Below are 22,697 nucleotides of genomic sequence, written 5' to 3'. Positions count from 1 at the left end.
GAAAAAATAAATGTACTTTACAAATGTGATTAATGTTCAAACTGGTGGCCTTCAGCATCAATACATTTCTGAGTACGAGTCACCACTGTTTCCATACATCATACCAAAGTGTCCAATGAGATTTCTGCGCACACCGCCAGGTGACGTGGTTTACGTTTGTACACCTCATCTTTTACTGCGCTCCATAAGAAGAAATCCAGTGGTGTGAGGTCTGGAGAGCATGCATGAAACTCGATTGGTCCCCTGCGTCCTATCCACTGGCCTGGCACACTGCGATCCAGGTATGTTCATACGTCCCTATGACAGTGCGGCGGGGCGCCATCTTGTTGGAAATAAAACTCATCATTACCGTATAATGCACAAATGGCAGGGTATATGGAGTCAGCAAGCATTGTTAGGTACATTTCTCCAGTAACAGTACCTTCAAAGCGGAAAGGCCCAATGAGTCCCCTTGCAGACAAACCACACCACAATTTTACACCAGGCAAATTCACAGCCTTTTCAACTGTAATGTGAGGATTATCTTCAGCCCAGTACACACACTTCTGCCAATTGACAGTTCCATTGAGTTTGAATTGGGCTTCATCTGACAAAATTATGCTACCCATAAATCCCAGTTCACGTCTCACCATCTCCTGAACCCATTCACAAAATTCTAACCTTTGATCTGGATCGTTGTCACTTAGCTGTTGCACCAGCCTTGGAATGTACACACAAAACTTGCCTTTCTTCAGAATGCATAGCACACTACTAGCACTTACATTACTCTCACATGCCGCTTGCCTTGAAGATTTTTGAGGCGAACGCTGAAACAGTTCCAAGACCGCAGTTGTGGAATCATCACTTGTAGCTGTACGAGGTCGCCCTGGTCGACCTTTATGCACATCACACACTGTTCCATGAATTTCGAATTTGTCTCGTAGATGTGTAATTGTTAACCTTGAAGGTGGTTCTGTACCATACTCACTTCTCCACTGTCTTCGAACCGCAGCTACATTCTTAAACTTCCAGTACCACTTAATTATCTGCTTCCACACTTCAAAGCTCAAACGCATGTCCGCCATGTTGCAGTTACTTCCTTGCCAATGCTGCCACCTGTTGAAGAAACATAACATTACTTTCTCACAGATATTTAACCTTGTAGAATGGGAAATAAATTGTCTATGACAGTTCAAAGTGTGTATACATTTTTTTGACGCACTCTGTATATAAAATGCCATGTGGGTGTGGGCAGTTTTACATTGCTCAGACTGTCTGCACTATTGAACAGCACCGCATAGAAGCATGAAACATGTTTCTGCCTCCACTACCCCGAAAAATAAGCTGTAGTGGAGCAAGCACTGGAAAATGGACACTGGCAGCAGCACAGCTATATAAGCATGGCGGATGCATTCACAAGTCAGTCAACCACTTAACAATGACAGAAGAGATCTCTGCTGGAACTCATGGGCAGTCAACCATCTGCCATAGTAATGTGTGTTTAACCAATATTTTGCTCCACTATGTACTACACAGACCCATTTGAGCCAGTTTTCCATCTTATCTGGTTTTGGCATCAATTTCTTATATGGTGCAAATATATAGTTTCGAATAATAACATGTGTGAGTTTTGGCTTCCACAGCCATTGTCACCTGCATGTCACCACCCACCATCATATGAAACAGGAAGAATTCTTCCCTCCAGATATTAATTTAGAGGACATGGCAAATGATTGATGCAAGACTCTTGAAGGAGAAACTGTAGAAACTGTGATCCACTTTCAGAGCCAATGGGTCTGACAACAAACTATCTGTAGCATTATGGTACCAAAAAATAAAACTTAATAGTAGGAAGAGGCAGAACAAAAGCACGTTCCCTCCTATCAGTGAGCAGCACATCTGTGAATGAGTGGGAAAAGTTCTTCATTGTGTGAACAACAACGTGACTTACTGAAGCAGTAAAAAAAATCCAATGTGTGAGGCTCCATGAAGGATGCTATCAACACGCTAGACATGCCTCGAGCATACAAAGTCACCTGCAAGTGAGGAATATAATACATTACAACATACCTAACGGAACATGAAAGACAATAGCAGCTTGAGCAAAGCAGCAAGACGGCAGTGGCAAAATGTCTCAATAAGTGTGGCAAAACGTTACAATTTCAGGTAGCTTGTGCACTAAATAGGCAACCACTTACCTGCAAGAGAAAGGTAGCAGAGGTAACAGAAATTAAAAAGCAGTCTTCCAACATGAATCGTTATCAGGGATAAAGGTTTGCCTTGTCCCGAAAGCCAACAGTAGTCTAACTACTAACTGACAGTGTTCACAAGGCTGCCCCATAAGGCATGGCAGTACACATAGGGGCCACTGGCACATAATGCACTTCAGTTGTCTTGGCGTGGGAGCAAAATATTGCGTCACTGCTTTACATTTTAGCTTTCAGCCTAAAGGCTTTCTTCTCAAATAGAAAACGCACATAATATTGTTATTTCATTCTGGTTTTCCATTGTTAGAGACTAAATGTATGTGATTAGATGCAAGGTACTAGGATACACAGGTACGGCAGTCACAAAAATTGTCTGGCTGTGGCCATTCTAACTGGGTGTATTATGCACTGACATGGTCAAATAGATGCATGCTAAGATTTAACACACAAGTATTCATTGTTAGTTCTAAATATCTAGAGTCACCAAGGAGTGTCTGTCCACTAATTCTGATGCCACCTACAGCCTTTCTTAAGATTTTGTTATACTCCACACTCATATGTGTTCATAGGGAGAAAAATGTGGCACTTACAACAAACAACTCCGTCCCCCCACCTCTCCCTGTGGAATCTGGAGCATAGAGTTTTTATTCATTACATAATTTTACTATAACAAATATTTTGTGGATAACCATCAATTCTCTGATTTTTTTTGTGCCACCTATAAAATTTAGTTCTTTTGGCATGACACAATTTGAAATTGACTGACTCAATTTCTGAATCTGTTTGAAAGTGTTCATCCTTCTACATACGAAAAAAAAAGATTTGCTACTGCTTACAGTAATGCTCAGTGCTGTGTTTCTCCATTCAGTACATTGGAAAATGTTTCGTTCCTAGTGTTAGCTCACTATCAATAAGATGTTCAAGACACTGCTCCTCAAGCCTGTCCCACTGTCACAACAGCCCTCCTGTTGTCATCCAGTGTGTGTGGAGCAAGGTTGTAATGCACTGCAAGCACACTCAGTCAGATACATGTCAAAATACACCAGCTGCAATTCCATTTAGTTGATTCCTGCTGCCTGAAGATGATACTAAAATGACATGAAATGCTGACTGTAAAGCTGTACACTACTGATACTACACATACCTCAAATTAACCTCCGTAGTAATGAGAACTTACAGCATCTGTATATGATACTGCCCAAAATATAACTGATCAACCTCCTTGCTGAACAATGCATGCCTCATACAAATATTGGTACACAATGGTCATCAGGCATCTTACAAATCCTGCACTTGTTGGTGAAGAAATATAACACCACTGATCCAGGATCAGTTCCATATGTTTGCTTGTGTAATTTCTCACACATCACAGTGCCCAGCAGAAAGGCACTGGAAAGTAAAGGAATCCATCCAAAATGTCTTCTGCATTGTGGGTACTAAGCAAAAGGTGGTTGGCATTTTTCTTCTGTGACATCATTATACCTGGTTCAGTCCCACAAAAAATGAAGCCATCAAAAATCATTGCAATATTCAAATGTGGAAGTCATCAGATCAGTCAAAGAAGCATCGCACAATTGTACTATTGAAGACTGTTTGTAAGTTCTTCATAAACAGCATTTATTGAAGCAGGATAACGAATGAAGAAGAGAAGATCAGTTGCTTTCACTGATCTAAGTGCAGCTTATGATACGGTTTGGAGGCAAGGTCTGCTTTGTAAATTATTACAACTTATTTCATGCATACAGACAATAAAACTAATTGAAAACATGTTAGCTGAAAGGACATTTACTGTAACTTCAGAAAATGACAGTAGCTGTGCAAAAGTATTGAACAGTGTCTTACCAAAGGGATCTGTCCTTGCTTCTCTTTTGTTTCATTTATATTTACCTGATATTTCTCCAACACATCACAGAAAGCTTGGTTATCCAGATGACTGAATGGGCAATAGCTACCCATCACAGAACAACTGAAGAAATCCTAACTTCTGATCCATACATCTTAAGCCAGTACTTCTGTAAATGGTGATTACTACCTAACTCAAATAAAACAGGTTGCATATTTTCATCTGTGAAATAGACTGCTACACAGAGCCCTTTACGTCTATTTTGAAGGAGACAAACTTCTTCATAACATGCATCCAAGATACCCTGAGATAGTATTAGACAGGTTGCTTTCTTTTTAGAGGGCTTGGCACAAACATCTGCTAAGTTGAAAGTGTATATAACATTCTCCATACACTCTGTGACAATAGTTGGGGATCATCTACAGACACTCTTCAAGTATCAGCACTTGGGTTGGTATACTCAGTAGCAGAGTACTTTGTGTCTCTTGGCTTAAATATGTCAAAAAGATAGATGTAAAGCTTAACAAATCCAAGGGCATTGTTAGCAGATCAATACGATCTTCTCCCACATACTGGTTACCTATCTTCAGTCATATTCCACTTACTGATGTAATGTTGAAGAGTGCACTAGTACCTGAGTACCAGAAGATGGTTAAAAACTCTGACTTTACAATATTGAATGATGTATTCCCTGTGGAATAAAAAAGGTTACAATCAATACATCCCACTCTTATCACAACCAGGATCTTTACTGAAAATGAATGCAATGTCATCGATAAATGGAAATGCTGTTGCCAGCAAAACTGTCCTCCACAATGCCTGAAACTGCACTGCATCCACATGAAATGTTCAGAATTTGTACAGCCTCGGGCAATCTGGATTACCCTGAATTACATCTGAATGTACAATGGCGAATGTGCAGACATTCTCCACAAGTGGGACAAGTCTTCCTCACCATCTTGTATCTGTGGTGTGGAATGATGGACAATTGCTCATGTCGTATCAACATGTCTTGCATCTCCTTCTGATGATTTCCTGACAGTGAAGAATGGTGTAACAAACTATATAAAAGATCTTGATATTCGTCTATAGCTATTGTCATTTGTGTTACACCATGATGGAGCGCTGTGTTGAATTGTTGATATGTAATAGTTTCATAATCTTCTTGTGAATCAAAAACTCATAGTATGTCTTACAGTAAATAAATAAATAGTATCAAGGGATTTATTCTGTAATTCAAAAGAGAGACCACAAGGCTCTACTGATCATGTGGTGATGGTTGCATACTATCTAGGTTGGCACATTCTTCCCAGTACCTCAAAAAAAGCCAGCACAATGAACATACAGTCTATAAAGTGACAACGTACACACAGTCTATAAGTGACGACACACACACAGTCGAAGCTTGAAATAATCTTCGAGTCATGTCAACAGGCTGACCATTGCGCACAGGCTGCATTGTCTTGTTCATAACTGGAGACACAGTGGACTCTACTGAACTGCTCTGAGGAAGCAATTTTACTTTACTTTTAACTTCATTACTCACAAGATTTTTAAAATGGTATTGGGAAAGAGATTTCTGATTTGAAACACACAAACTATGCAAGCCATAACGGTGGTGCACCATGCATATTACAACTTAGGATTAATTTTGTGTGTGTGTGTGTGTAGTCTTACAGTTGGCTAGTCACCTATGTCACAATCTTTGATTGTATTAGGCATGTAATGAGATAATGACTATCTGATTTGATTTTAATTACACCCAACATTTTCCATCACACCAGTAATGTATGGTTAAATACAATGCAGTACACAACTTCTTCAATAGTAAAGGAGATGATGGAGGGCATTAAATAAAATGAAATGCTTAAATTAAATATCTGCAAAATGGTAAATGACCACTCAGAAATACAAGCATTCAGTAGCAGACAGGAATGTTAACAAGAAAAATTACAAACTGGTCTTTTGGATAAAGACCTTACATGAACTGATAATATGTAAACTCAAACTCATCCGAACAGAGATCAGAAGGCCCAATGGTACCGACCAACAGCTGTGTCATCCTCAGCTGACAGATGTTACTGTATGTGAATGTGGAGGGGCATGCGATCAGCACACCATTCTCCCTGCCTTTGTCAGTTTTTGTGGTCGGAGCCACTACATCTCAATAAAGCAGCTCCTCAATTGGCATCACAAGGACTGAATGCATCTTGCTTCCCAACAGTGCTCGACAGACGCTCCAACTGCTAGCTAAGCCCAACAGTGCTTAACTACTTCAATCTGATGGGAACCAGTGTTACCACTGTGGCAAGTCCACTGGCACTGATTGCATTGCTCCCACTACACACACACACACACACACACACAGAGAGAGAGAGAGAGAGAGAGAGAGCATATTATTCATATTAATCATGATAGTGCAGGAACTGTAATCTATATGTGCCTATTGATTTTGACAATTAAAGGCAATTAATTTAGCTCTCATTGCACATTTACACACAGATTAATATTCGGGGGGGGGGGGGGGGGTAATTCTATAGCTATGCACAAACAAATGCAATAAGAATATAGTAATGTGGGGTATACACAATATAAACATAGTCTATGAAACATCTATATAACTGACTGATGGAAGCAACAGCTTATAATATTAGTTAATTGACAAAGTATTACTGTAATGAAAAAATATATTTACTCGGAAAACTTTTCCACAGATTACTTTTAAACACACAGTTTCAAAATCAATACAGTTGTATGACATTGTATCTTCAACCACAGCTATCTACTTCAATGTACATAAACTACACAATAATTTCATTGGATATGACAACATAAAATAATATTTATGTGCCACAAGAACGCAACACATATTTCACAGTTAGGACGTCAGAGATACATGGCCAGGATAGCAGGCACCAGCGACACAACCAGCAGCTGCAGCGTGGCACAGAGAGACTTTTCTGTCTCTGCCAATTCCTCACTACGTGGGTGGAGTCCTGTGTTGGAGTATGAAGACAAGGCTTCAGACAATGCAAACCATTTTAATTATCATTTTATACAATGCACACAGACACAGACACACACACACACACACACACACACACACACACAATTTATTCTACTTCTGTTAAATTTTAAATAAAAATGGGCAAAAGTAAATACTCACATGCAGCTAATGGATGGTCAACACATATCCTCACATAACAGTACCACTCTTATTTCATTTTAAGTACATACAAAAAATTTGAACTCTCTTATACACTCACACATTAGCTGCAGTGACAGAAATGAAATATTGTTTGTTTCAATACACATACGACAAAACCATGAACCATGGACCTTGCCGTTGGTGGGGAGGCTTGCGTGCCTCAGCGATACAGATGGCCGTACCGTAGGTGCAACCACAACGTAGGGGTATCTGTTGAGAGGCCAGACAAACATGTGGTTCCTGAAGAGGGGCAGCAGCCTTTTCAGTAGTTGCAGGGGCAACAGTCTGGATGATTGACTGATCTGGCCTTGTAACAATAACCAAAACGGCCTTGCTGTGCTGGTACTGCGAATGGCTGAAAGCAAGGGGAAACTACGACCGTAATTTTTCCCGAGGACATGCAGCTTTACTGTATGATTAAATGATGATGGCGTCCTCTTGGGTAAAATATTCCGGAGGTAAAATAGTCCCCCATTCGGATCTCCGGGCGGGGACTACTCAAGAGGATGTCGTTATCAGGAGAAAGAAAACTGGCGTTCTACGGATCGGAGCGTGGAATGTCAGGTCCCTTAATCGGGCAGGTAGGTTAGAAAATTTAAAAAGGGAAATAGATAGGTTGAAGTTAGATATAGTGGGAATTAGTGAAGTTCGGTGGCAGGAGGAACAAGACTTCTGGTCAGGTGAATACAGGGTTATAAATACAAAATCAAATAGGGGTAATGCAGGAGTAGGTTTAATAATGAATAGGAAAATAGGAACGTGGGTAAGCTACTACAAACAGCTTAGTGAACGCATTATTGTGGCCAAGATAGATACGAAGCCCACACCTACTACAGTAGTACAAGTTTATATGCCAACTAGCTCTGCAGATGACGAAGAAATTGATGAAACGTATGATGAAATAAAAGAAATTATTCAGATAGTGAAGGGAGACGAAAATTTAATAGTCATTGGTGACTGGAATTCGAGTGTAGGAAAAGGGAGAGAAGGAAACGTAGTAGGTGAATATGGATTGGGGCTAAGAAATGAAAGAGGAAGCCGCCTGGTAGAATTTTGCACAGAGCACAACTTAATCATAGCTAAAACTTGGTTTAAGAATCATGATAGAAGGTTGTATACATGGAAGAACCCTGGAGATACTAATAGGTATCAGATAGATTATATAATGGTAAGACAGAGATTTAGGAACCAGGTTTTAAATTGTAAGACATTTCCAGGGGCAGATGTGGACTCTGACCACAATCTATTGGTTATGACCTGTAGATTAAAACTGAAGAAACTGCAAAAAGGTGGGAATTTAAGGAGATGGGACCTGGATAAACTGAAAGAACCAGAGGTTGTACAGAGTTTCAGGGAGAGCATAAGGGAACAATTGATAGGAATGGGGGAAAGAAATACAGTAGAAGAAGAATGGGTAGCTTTGAGGGATGAAGTAGTGGAGGCAGCAGAGGATCAAGTAGGTAAAAAGACGAGGGCTAGTAGAAATCCTTGGGTAACAGAAGAAATATTGAATTTAATTGATGAAAGGAGAAAATATAAAAATGCTGTAAATGAAGCAGGCAAAAAGGAATACAAACGTATCAAAAATGAGATCGATAGGAAGTGCAAAATGGCTAAGCAGGGATGGCTAGAGGACAAATGTAAGGATGTAGAGGCTTATCTCACTAGGGGTAAGATAGATACTGCCTACAGGAAAATTAAAGAGACCTTTGGAGATAAGAGAACCACTTGTATGAACATCAAGAGCTCAGATGGAAACCCAGTTCTAAGCAAAGAAGCGAAAGCAGAAAGGTGGAAGGAGTATATAGAGGGTCTATACAAGGGCGATGTACTTGAGGACAATATTATGGAAATGGAAGAGGATGTAGATGAAGATGAAATGGGAGATACGATACTGCGTGAAGAGTTTGACAGAGCACTGAAAGACCTGAGTCGAAACAAGGCCCCCGGAGTAGACAACATTCCATTGGAACTACTGACGGCCTTGGGAGAGCCAGTCCTGACAAAACTCTACCATCTGGTGAGCAAGTTGTACGAAACAGGCGAAATACCCTCAGACTTCAAGAATAATGTAATAATTCCAATCCCAAAGAAAGCAGGTGTTGACAGATGTGAAAATTACCGAACAATCAGTTTAATAAGCCACAGCTGCAAAATACTAACACGAATTCTTTACAAACAAATGGAAAAACTAGTACAAGCCGATCTCGGGGAAGATCAGTTTGGATTCCGTAGAAATACTGGAACACGTGAGGCAATACTGACCTTACGACTTATCTTAGAAGAAAGATTAAGGAAAGGCAAACCTACGTTTCTAGCATTTGTAGACTTAGAGAAAGCTTTTGACAATGTTGACTGGAATACTCTCTTTCAAATTCTAAAGGTGGCAGGGGTAAAATACAGGGAGCGAAAGGCTATTTACAATTTGTACAGAAACCAGATGGCAGTTATAAGAGTCGAGGGACATGAAAGCGAAGCAGTGGTTGGGAAAGGAGTAAGACAGGGTTGTAGCCTCTCCCCGATGTTATTCAATCTGTATATTGAGCAAGCAGTAAAGGAAACTAAAGAAAAATTCGGAGTAGGTATTAAAATCCATGGAGAAGAAATAAAAACTTTGAGGTTCGCCGATGACATTGTAATTCTGTCAGAGACAGCAAAGGACTTGGAAGAGCAATTGAACGGAATGGACAGTGTCTTGAAAGGAGGATATAAGATGAACATCAACAAAAGCAAAACAAGGATAATGGAATGTAGTCGAATTAAGTCAGGTGATGTTGAGGATATTAGATTAGGAAATGAGACACGTAAAGTAGTAAAGGAGTTTTGCTATTTGGGGAGCAAAATAACTGATGATGGTCGAAGTAGAGAGGATATAAAATGTAGACTGGCAGTGGCAAGGAAAGCGTTTCTGACGAAGAGAAATTTGTTAACATCGAGTATAGATTTAAGTGTCAGGAAGTCATTTCTGAAAGTATTTGTATGGAGTGTAGCCATGTATGGAAGTGAAACATGGACGGTAAATAGTTTGGACAAGAAGAGAATAGAAGCTTTTGAAATGTGGTGCTACAGAAGAATGCTGAAGATTAGATGGGTAGATCACATAACTAATGAGGAGGTACTGAATAGGATTGGGGAGAAGAGGAGTTTGTGGCACAACTTGACCAGAAGAAGGGATCGGTTGGTAGGACATGTTCTGAGGCATCAAGAGATCACCAATTTAGTATTGGAGGGCAGCGTGGAGGGTAAAAATCGTAGGGGGAGACCAAGAGAGAAGAATACACTAAGCAGATTCAGAAGGATATAGGTTGCAGTAGGTACTGGGAGATGAAGAAGCTTGCACAGGATAGAGTAGCATGGAGAGCTGCATCAAACCAGTCTCAGGACTGAAGACCACAACAACAACAACACGACAAAATATTTTGTTAGTGAGCAAACACCAGAATGACAGGAAAGTAACCAGTCATCCACCCACAATATACAATGACTGAATTGTCTCAAAATATATTGTTACATCATCAGTTAACTACAGTCTTGGTAATGATGAATATTCACCGATGTTATAACTGTAGACTAAACATCCAGATGCAAATCACAGGAAGTTTCAAATCAGCACACACTGCTGCTGTTAATATCCATTCTGCTAAATAGCTTCACTCAGCAAGGTACAATTGAAGAGTCTAGGGGAAAACATGAAAAGTCATAATTCTCATTTTTTTCAGGGGATGAAATTTAAAATTTAAAGACTCAAAAAATTTTGGTTTTTCATGTTATATTCTTTATTTTTGTTTAAGGTGATTAACACATATTCCATTAAAATGGTACTGCTGAAATTATACATCTGATTAATGGTTACAACAATGCATTTTTATCAGGAATACTGCTTGTACGGAGGAAAAATATGACAAGTCCATAACATATTTCATGTAGCTACAAGATTTCAAAGACTTTATGCTTATTTAAAGTCTCATTATAACAAATTCTCTAATGTAATCTTCCCATAATACACTATGAAACATTCTGTCCTTTTTCAATGGATGGGACTAATGCCGAAGACTATCGAAATACACTTCATTATGGCAAAATCTTTTCAAGTCATGCAAATCTCTGTGTTTCTCAGTAAATATTTTGAGATCACTCGTAAAGTAATCAGATCACCTACATTCAAATAGTTGTAGGCCTAATACTAAAAAAACCTTACATTACGAAATAAAAAAAAGGCTTCAACACACATTGTTGTAAAGGCATTACTGCACCTTCATATCGAGCAGGTGAGAGGTTGAGTTTGCCTTCTTTCAAGTTGATAACCCACATTTTCTTCCTTGGAAGAAGTAACAAAGCTTGCTCATTCACTCCATTGTAGCTGCTTCGAAACCAAACCAGGGCTGCATTGTGATTTCCAGTTCTCTTATTAGCCTGGATTGGAAAGGGAGTTTCGGTCTGTATGTTGTGTTATCCAGATGTGCAGTCCATCCTTTTATATTCTTAGTTGCTCCTCAACTTCAATGACAAGAAATGGCTAAGGGTGTGTGTGTGAATTCTGGAAAAACTGACACCAGTCCTTCAGGATTTGGCATTCCTGAACTTGGTTGATCATACCAATATTTTTATCACATTTGATGTATTGATGACCTCTTACAGAAAATGTCATCTTTACAAAGTCCAATAGTTTTTCTGTATGGACTAGATAGTGAAGAAATCTGAAAACAGTGACATTCTTGACTTTCCCTCTGCAAGATTCACAGCAGATCTACCTATGTCTGACTTCTGGAACTAGAAAATTGTATACAAAATGAAGGAGGAACAATAACATCATCTGCTTCCTTCTGACCTGTGGTCTTTTAACGCACATAAAAATCATTATCCTGTTGCCAAAACATCAACACTGAAATTAAATACAGACAACTGACGTTTATAATAAACTCCATTTGTCTTTATATTTGGACAAGAGAAATTTTTGCTGTGGTCCATCATTATTGCAACCTTTGATGGATTTCTCTGACATTCCTTCTTTGCTTCTTTCTTCCTGTCATATAACACACTTGATTTCTGTAATGTAATTCATTCCTTCTCCAAATTTTTCTTCTTGGCTAGAAGCTCATGGACATTCAAAACTTATATTGAAATCTGATTTGAATATCTTGTGGTATGTTTCATGTGATACAATCTGATCCTTAAACTTCTCCTTCAATACACTGAACATTTTTTTTACTTAAATACTGTAGTAGGTGAACTTTTTTGTCTTCATCAAATTGTAGTAGCTGTTGCAACATTTAACTGATTTGATGAGTAATCTTATTATTTCATTTGTTTCGTCCATTAAAACCTGAGGCTGGGTTTTATTTCTTCCTCTCCCATCTCGCAGACATTAGTCTACTGATTTAAGTTTCTCGAGTAAATGATCAACCTTGTCCTTCTTTATTCCATATAATGACATAAATGTTTGCTTGCACACATGTATTTCCTGGGCAGTTCAATTAAGTGTAATGCGAACACAGAATTTATAAGATGCATCACAAAACTGTGCCTCCTGCTCTTCTCTTCTAGGATGCCTGTGCTGTACAAGGACTACTGTAATTAAACCACTTAAACAAAGGTTTATTCCATAATGATTTTCAAATTGGTTCATATTATTAATAATATTCCTTTTATTTTCATCACTGACAATATCAAAACAATTGTTTTTGCACTCACATGGTTCTCTTGTCTCATGAGTCTACAGTCTTCAATGTTTTGAAGCATTTATAATGCAATCAAACTTCCATTTCTTAGTCAGCTTCACCAATGACATTCTCTATTTTTCTTTGTGAATAGATGCATCACTGTCTTCTTTATTCATATTACATTGACACAACACAACTCTAGATCGAACTTCCTTCACAGTCTACACAAAGCTAACTACAATGGTCAAATTACACATGACAATGACTGTGACAATGATGATAATATTAGTGTAAACAGACCTATACAGGCTAGGAATCATTACATTATAACATTTTGTCATTGCATTCAATGGAATTGTCAGGATATTCCCCTCTTTTGCATGGACTTGCAAGGTTTTTCCCCTACACACATTTACAAGATATTTAAATATCCCTCTACTTGTCAGATTTATGACAAGTTGTGCAAAACCATCTAAAACTGCACTGACTAAAATATTAAATTATGAAAATCTGGAATTTGGACTTATCAGGTTTTCCTCCTGGATTCTTCATTTTCTAACACTGCAGATAGCCAAATGGCTTAGAAACAGAAAATATACTCACAACACGGAAGTCACAGTCTTGGGTCAAACATAATATTATAGACACACTCAGCTCCCCCCCCCCCACCCCCCCACCCCCCACCCACCCACTTTATGTTAACTCTCAAGCAATTTCACTTGATCCCATGGTAGAGGATCATTTTTATGCATCCAGATTACTTTGAAGTAACACCAACTAGCAATCAAGTAAACCTCTGTTTATTATTTCAAAAGTGATCACCATAGCTGTTAATACATTTATTCCACTGTGAGCCATGGGAAGAGTGTGGGACTGTATGCAGAATGTGCAATGGCTTCCCACAGAAACTTCTGCAGCATAGTAGAAACAACCTTGACAACACGCAGGCAAGCAATATCCTGCAACAGAACGATGCCATCCCATCAACACTCCTGATCATTGGACATGATCGTGCACTTCAATTTGCCAAGTGTCCACTTACCGCCATGCATTAAATGTGGTGCCATGTCCCAGAAAGTCAGTGAGCACTGGGTAATGCCTGCCCACAAGCTGCCAAGGCTGTTTCGACTATGCTGCAGAAGTGTTGCTGGAAAGCACTTACACATACCCCATACATTCCCGATCTCATCCAAGGCGATATCCATATTTTTGGAGTCCTGAAGAAAGACATTTGTGACCACTGAAAACTTTAGAAGTAATAAACAGTTTCTTGCTTTCTTTCCATGTTTCTCATTTTCATTTGATGGACCCTTATGTGTATGTTTATTTGTGACATAGTTACATTCACTAAGAAATATTTAGTTGAAAAACTGATCAGCCAAAACATTCTGACCAACAACATACTATTGATATAAACACATCCAGGTGATGGCAGCATCATCATAACTGTTAATACACATCTATCCCACAGTGAGATGAGACAGTCAATGCTTTCGTGGAAAAATGCTTGCAGTTGCCTATGGAACCATGATTGTACTCGGGCATGCAGCTTTTTGTCCGAAGCAAATGATGATGGTCAGACACATTAATAGTGCATGTATTATTAGCGAGAATGCTGTCCCTGTGTAGAATGGCGAAGGCATGCAACCTATCTGAGTTTGACCAAGGGCAGATTATGATGGCCTGGAGGCTCGGGATGAGCATTTTGGAAACTGTACAACTTGTGAGATGTTACAGTAGTACAGTGGCCAGTGTACTCAACACATGGAAAAATCAAAGTGAAAACATGTCCAAGACATTGTGGGGTTGGAGGGCCACCCCTCATTACAGATGTCAGATGTCGTAGGCTGGGCAGACTGGTAAAACACGACAGGTGGTGAACTATGGTGGAACTAACACCAGAATTTAATGCTGGGCAGAATACAAGTGTGTCTGAACACACAGTGGACCAAACACTCCTAATGATGGTCCTCTGGAGCAAATGACCCATGCATATGCCAATGTTAACACTACGACATCAGCAACTATGACTGAAACGAGCAAGTGACCATCGGCACAGAAGTTGGCGCAGTGGCAGAGTATTTTTCACCACGATAATGTGCCATGCCACAAGGCCACGAGAGTGATGGAGTGGTTTGAGGAACACAGTGGCGAGTTCCAGATGATGTGCTGGCCCCCCGCACTTGTCAGGTCTGAACCCAATCAAACACATCTGGGATGTGACTGAAAATGGCATTATGGCTCATTGCCCCCTTATCTGTGCCAAAGGTGGACATACCAGCTATTAGGTAGGTGGTCATAATATTCTGGCTGATCAGTGTATAATTAGTCTAGTCTTGTACTCACAATGCTTAGGGGAGTGGTAAGTAGGGAATTGTAGTATATTTCTAGATTTATCATTTAAAGTTGGTTCTCGAAACTATGTAAATAGGCCTTCTCAGGATAGTTTGTGTCTATCTTCAAGTGATCTGACTCTTCAGCATCTCCGTGATATACTCCCAGACATCAAACAAACCTGTGCGCATTCATGCAGCCCTGTCTCTATACATTCAATACCCCTGTTAATCCTATTTGGTAAGGGCCCACACACTTGAACAATATTCTGGAATGAGTCACGAGTGTTTTATTACCAGGAGTTTGTATACTAATCACATTTCCCCAGTATTCTACAAGTGAACTGATGTCTGCCACCTGATTTACCTATGATGAGCCTAAGTAGTAATTCCATTTCATATCCCAACAAATTGGCACAACCAGATATTGGTATGAGTTGACCACTTCCAATTGTGGCTCATTGATATTGTAGCCGTAGCATTTTTTATTTGTTGTGGTGGTGGCGGGGGGATACATAATTTTGACTTTGCCTTTGCAACACTTCGAAACCCTTTCAAGATCTGACTGAATATTCGTACAGCTTTTTTCAGACACTACTTCATTACAGATAACTGCATAATCTGTGGAAAATCAGAGGTTACCATTAATATTGTCTGCCAGGTCATTAACATACACATGAACAGCACAGATCCCAACACACCTGGGCACGCCTGAAGTTACTTCCACATCTGTTGATAACTCTTCATACAAGATAATAAGCTGCTTCTTCCCTAGCAAGAAATGTTCTTTATGGTCAAAAAAAATTTGCCTCATACAGCACATGATGTTACTTTCAACAATAAGCATAAGTATGGTACTAAGTCAAGTTCTTTTCAGAAGTCAAGAAATACTACATCCAGCTGGCTAACTTGATCCATGGCTTTCAAGATTTGTGAAAAGTGTGAGCTAGCTTTAACATAATCAACGTTTTTGGAATCTACATTGGTTTGTATTAAGATCATTCCCTTCGAGATACATCAATTATGTTTGAGCTCAGGATATGTTCTAAGATAAAGCAAATGGTGGTCACAGATACTGGGTCATTTCTGATACCCTTGATTGTCAACAAGAATTTTTGAGACCAAAGCTGTATGATGAACATAAATTTAAGAAAAGTAGTAAGTAAATTTGATATTGATACAGAAGCTACTATTCTCTTTTGGAGCTTATGTGTACAAACATAACTTTATAAAAATAACTGACATTATGTATTGAAATTGTGAACTGCTGCCACATTATGTAATTATAAAATATGTGCCCACAATGTCACCTCAATGCCCACCATGTGTGGATGGATATGTGTGTGTGTGCGAGTGTATACCCGTTCTTTTTTCCCCCTAAGGTACGTCTTTCCGCTCCCGGGATTGGAATGACTCCTTACCCTCTCCCTTAAAACCCACATCCTTTCGTCTTTCCCTCTCCTTCCCTCTTTCCTGATGAGGCAACAGTTAGTTGCGAAAGCTTGAATTTTGTGTGTATGTTTGTGTTTGTTTGTGTGTCTGTTGACCTGCCAGCACTTTCATTTGGTAAGTCACATCATCTTTGTTTTTAGACAAACTTATTTTTAATAATACAATTAATATCAAATTGAAATTCCTGTTTATTAATGATGGTGAGACAACTAATCTTAAATACCATTACACAAAAATGGAAAAAACAGTAATACAATGAAGACTATCAGTGTTGCAGGGTCATTGCATTGTTATGGACATAACACATGTACAATTTACACTGAAGTATTAACTTGAAAACAAAAAATAGATAAATCTGAAATGAACAATATACAACAAAAGTTCCCTGGTGCAAGCTGTGTTGATTTGCCACCAAACAAAGGGACTTTCCCTTTTCATGGAATTACCCTGCAGCATTTCTTTAATATGGTAAGCATCAACCAGGAAGTATATTCTGACTGGTAGGCTACAGTAGCATGTAGGCTGAAGATGTATTTGATCTTGCACAGCCAACAAAATTGCAGCTTGCCATGAACAATGACACAACTGGAAGATACTTGAAACTGAAGCGTAAGCAAATGTGAAAATATGAAGTTGTGGACTGAGCGAGATGGCACAATGTAAAGACAGTGGGAGGACAGTGGTTCAAATCCCTGCCTAGCCATCCAGATTTAGATTCTACAAATCACTTGAGGCAAATGTGTTGTTGGTTCCTTTTGAAATGAACATAGCCAATTTCCCAATGACCCTTCTCCAATGCACTGGTTGGATCTTTAACAATATCTTCCTTCCTTCCTACCTTCCTTGAAGCTGTGGGTTCAGTATCTAATACCAGCAGGTTGGTGCTATAGCTAAGAGGCCCAGTGGGACTGGGTCAGTGTGCGTTGTGCCTCCCACATAAAGATCGCCCAACTAAAGGTATTTTCTTTGTAGTTGCCAACCCTACAATAACATAAAACATAGTTTATTTTGTACAGCATATGATCTGAAAGGTGTGCCACCTGGCATAGGTAAATTTCAGGATCTGTTAGCTGCCTAAAAACTAATTAAGCAGTTAAATAAAAATCATGAAATCCAGTGCCACAAATCAGCCTAAAATTGTAAAAACTACCATATCCAAGAGAGCAAGCAATTACAGCATTTGATATGAAAAGGAATTGTGTACTGTAACTAATTTCAAATTTTAAGGTTGACGATAGCCCTCTTCAACATGAAATGTCAGTTTCTACTAAAACTTGACACACAAGGCTATATTTTTTCTAGTAGCTCAGTGCGTTAAGAAACCAAATCTCAAAGTAGAGAATACATAGGACATCTACAGCCCCAAAGAAGTTGGGTCCTACCCATGGAGCCTGGATATCATGCAAGTGGTCCAGGTGGCACATTTATCTGTGATCAAGTTTAATTTATAGAAGTTACAATTTGTCACACAAGGACTATCATCATCTCTGTTAGGAAGTAGTGAGAAAGAGATACAACAGGTAACTACTGTGTTTCATTACAAAGCCCAAGTTTCCTTAGTGTGTGTGTGAAATTCTCCCTTCAACGTTACTGAGGTTGCTGCTGCACTGAGGGACAAAGGAAAGCAGGAGAAATGTGTACCTACTTCCTTTATTGCCTCATTCAACATATCACTGTCAAGGTGGTTACGAGGAATATGCCCACTGCTGGGTAATCAAATTTCTCATACCATGCACTCTGGAGTCATATTACGGACAGTAATAGACGTTTTTCTAAAGTGTGATTCATTTACTGTGCACATATTACTTGTTCACTCTAAAAAGAAGATTCTCTGCTCTCTCTGCCGTGGCTAAAAGGAGTGGTTGTTTTGATAGAGCTCAGAAGATTGGTGTGAGTTTGGACTGATGTTGCCTTGTTTCCATTGACTAGCAACCTTGACTTTTAATACTATGCGCTGGTACAATGAAATTACTGTAACCATATTGGTTCCACGTTAACTTCACCTTACAATTGTAATCATTTGCATAGGACATCCACCTCCCAGTATTGACTTAGGCCATCGGATTTTAACAGATTAAGTTATTCCCCTCAGCCTCTGTGTGGACAGTCACTGTAGAGCAAGTGATTAATATTGTTGTCCTCAAGTTACATACTACGTAAGAAGTAGAACATCTTTACTGTGCTGAAGGTGGGTCCAAAGTCTGGTTTTGTTGAAAGTCATATGTACAAGAGATATGGACACAAATACATAAAAAAATACAGGAAAATAATTTATTTTTATTTTCACAGTATTTTTACAATTTGTATCACATGTGATATCTACATCAACATCTTACAGTTCATTTCCTTCAGTATCTCTGTGACACTCTCCCATGGATTAAACAAAATGGTGACCATACGTGCTGCCCTTCTCTGTATACATTCAATATCCCCTATTAGTCCTATCTGGTATGGATCCCACACATTTGAGTAATACTCTAGAACCAGTTCCACAAGTGGTTTGTAAGCATCTCTTTTACAAACTGACTGCACTTTCCCAGTATTCTACCAATAAACTGAAGTCTACCAATTGCTTTTCCCATGACTGAGCCTTTGTGATCATTCCATTTCATATCCCTACGAAGTGTTACAGCCAGGTATTTATATGAGTTGGACAATCCCAATAGTGACTGATATTATAGTCATATGATACCTTGTTTCTTTTGGTTTTGTGAAGTGCACAATATTACACTTCTGAACATTTAAAGCACATTGCCAGTCTTTGCACCACATTGAACTTTTATCAATATCTGACAATATTTATGCAGCTTCTTTCAGACTGTACTTCATTATAAATAACTGCATCATCTACAAAAAGTCTGAGGTTACTATTATCTGCAAGGTCATTAATTTACATCATGAACACACCTTCCTGGGGCACACCTGAAGTTACTTCCACATCTGACGGTGACTCTTCATCCAAAATAAAATGCTGTGTCCTCCCTACCAAAAAGTCCTTAATCCAGTGACAAATTTCACTTGTTACCCAATAAGATCATACTTTTGACAATAAGCATAGCTGTGGTACTGAGTCAAATGCTTCCTGAAAATCAGGAAATACTGCATCTATCTGACTGCCCTGATCCACAGCTTTCAGTGCGATTTGGGTTCCACATGAGCAATGTTTTCAGAATCCATGATGGTTGGTACTGAGGAGGTCATTCTGTTCAAGATACCTCATTTTGTTTGAGCTGAGAATATGTTCTAAGATTCTACAACAAACCAATGTCAAGGATATTGTACTATAGTTTTGTGGATCACTTCTACTACCCTTCTTGTCCATGGGTGTGTGTGACCTGTGCTATTTTCCAAGAACTGGGCACAGAGTCTTCCCCCCCCCCCCTCTCTCTCTCTCTCTCTCCGTGGAATCTACGATAGATTAAAGTTAGAAGAGGGGCTAACCCAGCCGCAAATTCAGTATAGAATCTGACAGGGATTTCATCAGGCCAAGGAGCTTTGTTCATTTTTAATGATTTCACCTGTTTCTCGACATTATTGTCACTAACATTTTCTTCATTCATCTTTTCAGTGGTAAAGAGGATTAAGTTGGGACAATTGTCCTGGGTTTTCCTTATGTAAAAGAACACTTTAAAACAAAGTTAAGCACTTCAGCTTTTGCTTTGCCATCCTCAGTTTCAGTTCCTGTCTTATTTGCTAGGCACTGGACACTAACTTTAGGACCTTTACACACGATCCAAATATCTTTGGGTTTTGTGAAAGATTGTTTGACAATACTCTGCTACGGTAGTCACTGAATGCACCATGCATTGCTCTCTTGTCAGCCAAATGTCTTTTTTAACACATTATGCAGCAATTTCTGTTTCTTTAGAAGGTTCTTTACAGTGACTGTATACCAAGGAGGGTCCACCCCATTATAAACTGTTCTTCTGGGTACATAGCTATCCAATGCATGGCCAACTATTCTTTTAAAATTGAGCCACAGTTCTTTTACATGCTCCTGCATTGCTAAAAGTTTCAAGTCCTCATTGAGATATGACACTACTGAATTTTTATCTAGTTTGCTGAGCATGTACATCTCTCTGCTTCTATCACCTGTCCTTTGTACTTTGGAAATCATTGTTGTCACAATTGCATCATGGTCACTGATGCCAGTTTTGATCTGGATATCCTCAAAGAGGTGAGATCTATTTATTGACATTAAATCCAACATATTTTTATCATGAGTGGGCTTCCTAACTGTCTGTTCTACATACTTTTCAGAAAGGCACCTGTAATGTTTCACAGGATGTTGTAACCTCCCCACAAAATAATTTTAAACAATATGAATATGATTCTAATTTAGTGTAACCTCCCCACAATATAATTTAAAATCATTAATATAAATAAATATCATCATTCAGTGTAACCTGCCCACAAAATTCTTTCTGATTTAATCTAAGCTCAAAATTCATTCACATTTAGCGTAACCTCAAAACAGAAAAATTCCTAAACTTCTCAACAGTAAAAATTATAATTATGTCGTTCACATTCAGTGTAACGTCCCAATAAAAAATGAATTCACTAACCTGGTAATAAAACAATGTAACTAACCTCTCAATTAAATTGTCACTCACTTATGACTTTTCAATAATTCACTGTGAATTTAACCTGGTAAATTTTGGACGACAGCAGTGCTGCGTCATGGCCCTGAAAGATCATTCTGAATAAAAAAAGGAAAAATTCTTACCTCAATGAAGTCACCATTGCTCTTACAATAAATTTTTCCCGGCACAGCTCTGTGCAATGCTGGCTGATATATCTCTCATTTATGAAAGGAAGCAACTGATTTTTTTTTTCTTTTGCAACAATTGGGATGATCATGGATGGGAGAAATTAGTAAATTCTTTAAATTGAAATGAATGGTTGTTAAAAGTTACTTTTTGTGAGGAAGATTATTATTACGAGATTTTTAAAACATTTACATGGCACTTGAGATAATATTACTACATATGCGTGAGGCTGCTTTTTACCTTATACAACAATACTCAGGCTCCGGCATCGCTGCACCACAACCGGCCCAGCCAACACGATTCACCATACCAGACCAGAGCAGACTCCAGACTAGCAACAACTTACTGCTACAACTACACAGTTCTTACTGCAGTCAACACTGCTCTCTGGTCAGAGACCTTGCATATCGCAGGCAGCGCATGAGCAATACATCGAAATTACATGTGCTCGGACCTCTTACAATGTCTTATCATGCCCACCACTAAAAAGACTGTAATTTTCCCAATTAATTGTTGGATGATTAAAGTCTCCATTGCTGACTACAGTATGACTGGGGAACTTATGTACAAGTGAACTGAGATTTTCTCTAAAGTTTTTTGTTACCCCTCAAGAGTAGAGTCTCGTGGCCAACAGAAGTATCCAGTTATCATTTTATGCCCACCTCTGTCACTGAGTCTTGGCCAAACAATTTCATTTGTAGCTTCAGTTTCTATCTCGGTGGATTTGAATTTCTTGTCTACTGTGACAAATACAACACCTCCATTTCCCATTTGGCTATCCTTTCTCTATACACTCAAATTTTCCCCAAAAATCTGCCATTAATTTCATGTTTCAACTAGCTTTATCTACTTAGTATTATGTGAGCTTCACTGCTTTGCAAGAAGCTTCAAACTCTGGCACTTTGTTGCGAATGCTTCAGCAGTTAACCATTAGGATTTTAATACTCACCTGTGGGAGGCATTTCTTTTGATCTTATACTGACAATCCTGCGTGGTTTCCTAAAGCTATCATTATCTGGACTGAATGAAGAGTTGCCTAATCTAAAAAACCTTGTGTGCATCCCACAAACAGTCAGCTAGCTAAGTAGCAGGCTCTGACATGTAGTACATAAATAATAATACGCTGACAGTTGGAATATTTTGTGACCTGTCAAAGGCTTTTGACATTGTAAGTCACAAAATTCTCCCGAAGAAAGCCAACACCCTAGGAATGAGTGGAACAGTAGGCAAATGGCTTGAATCTTAT

The 22,697-nt window shown here is 38.9% G+C and overlaps 1 protein-coding gene across 2 annotated transcripts in view; it reads right to left on the bottom strand.

Moving 5' to 3' along the window:
- Window positions 1-22,697, bottom strand: part of LOC126252950 (uncharacterized) — a 43,480-nt gene continuing 20,783 nt past the window's right edge. The window contains exons 2-3 of one of the 2 annotated variants that reach the window (XM_049953963.1): window positions 1,931-2,015; window positions 1-1,095 (exon numbers count right to left, since the gene is read on the bottom strand). In XM_049953963.1, the coding sequence (XP_049809920.1) occupies window positions 288-1,064 (777 nt within the window). In that variant the 5' untranslated portion in view covers window positions 1,065-1,095; window positions 1,931-2,015 and the 3' untranslated portion in view covers window positions 1-287. The remainder of the gene's footprint in view (window positions 1,096-1,930; window positions 2,016-22,697) is intronic. The other variant, XM_049953964.1, reaches the window with a different exon arrangement.

This window comes from Schistocerca nitens, chromosome 4 (assembly GCF_023898315.1).
Source record: "Schistocerca nitens isolate TAMUIC-IGC-003100 chromosome 4, iqSchNite1.1, whole genome shotgun sequence".
Taxonomy (NCBI): domain Eukaryota; kingdom Metazoa; phylum Arthropoda; class Insecta; order Orthoptera; family Acrididae; genus Schistocerca; species Schistocerca nitens.
The sequence above is the reverse complement of the archived record's forward strand: the minus strand, read 5'-3'. Positions and strand labels throughout refer to the sequence as shown.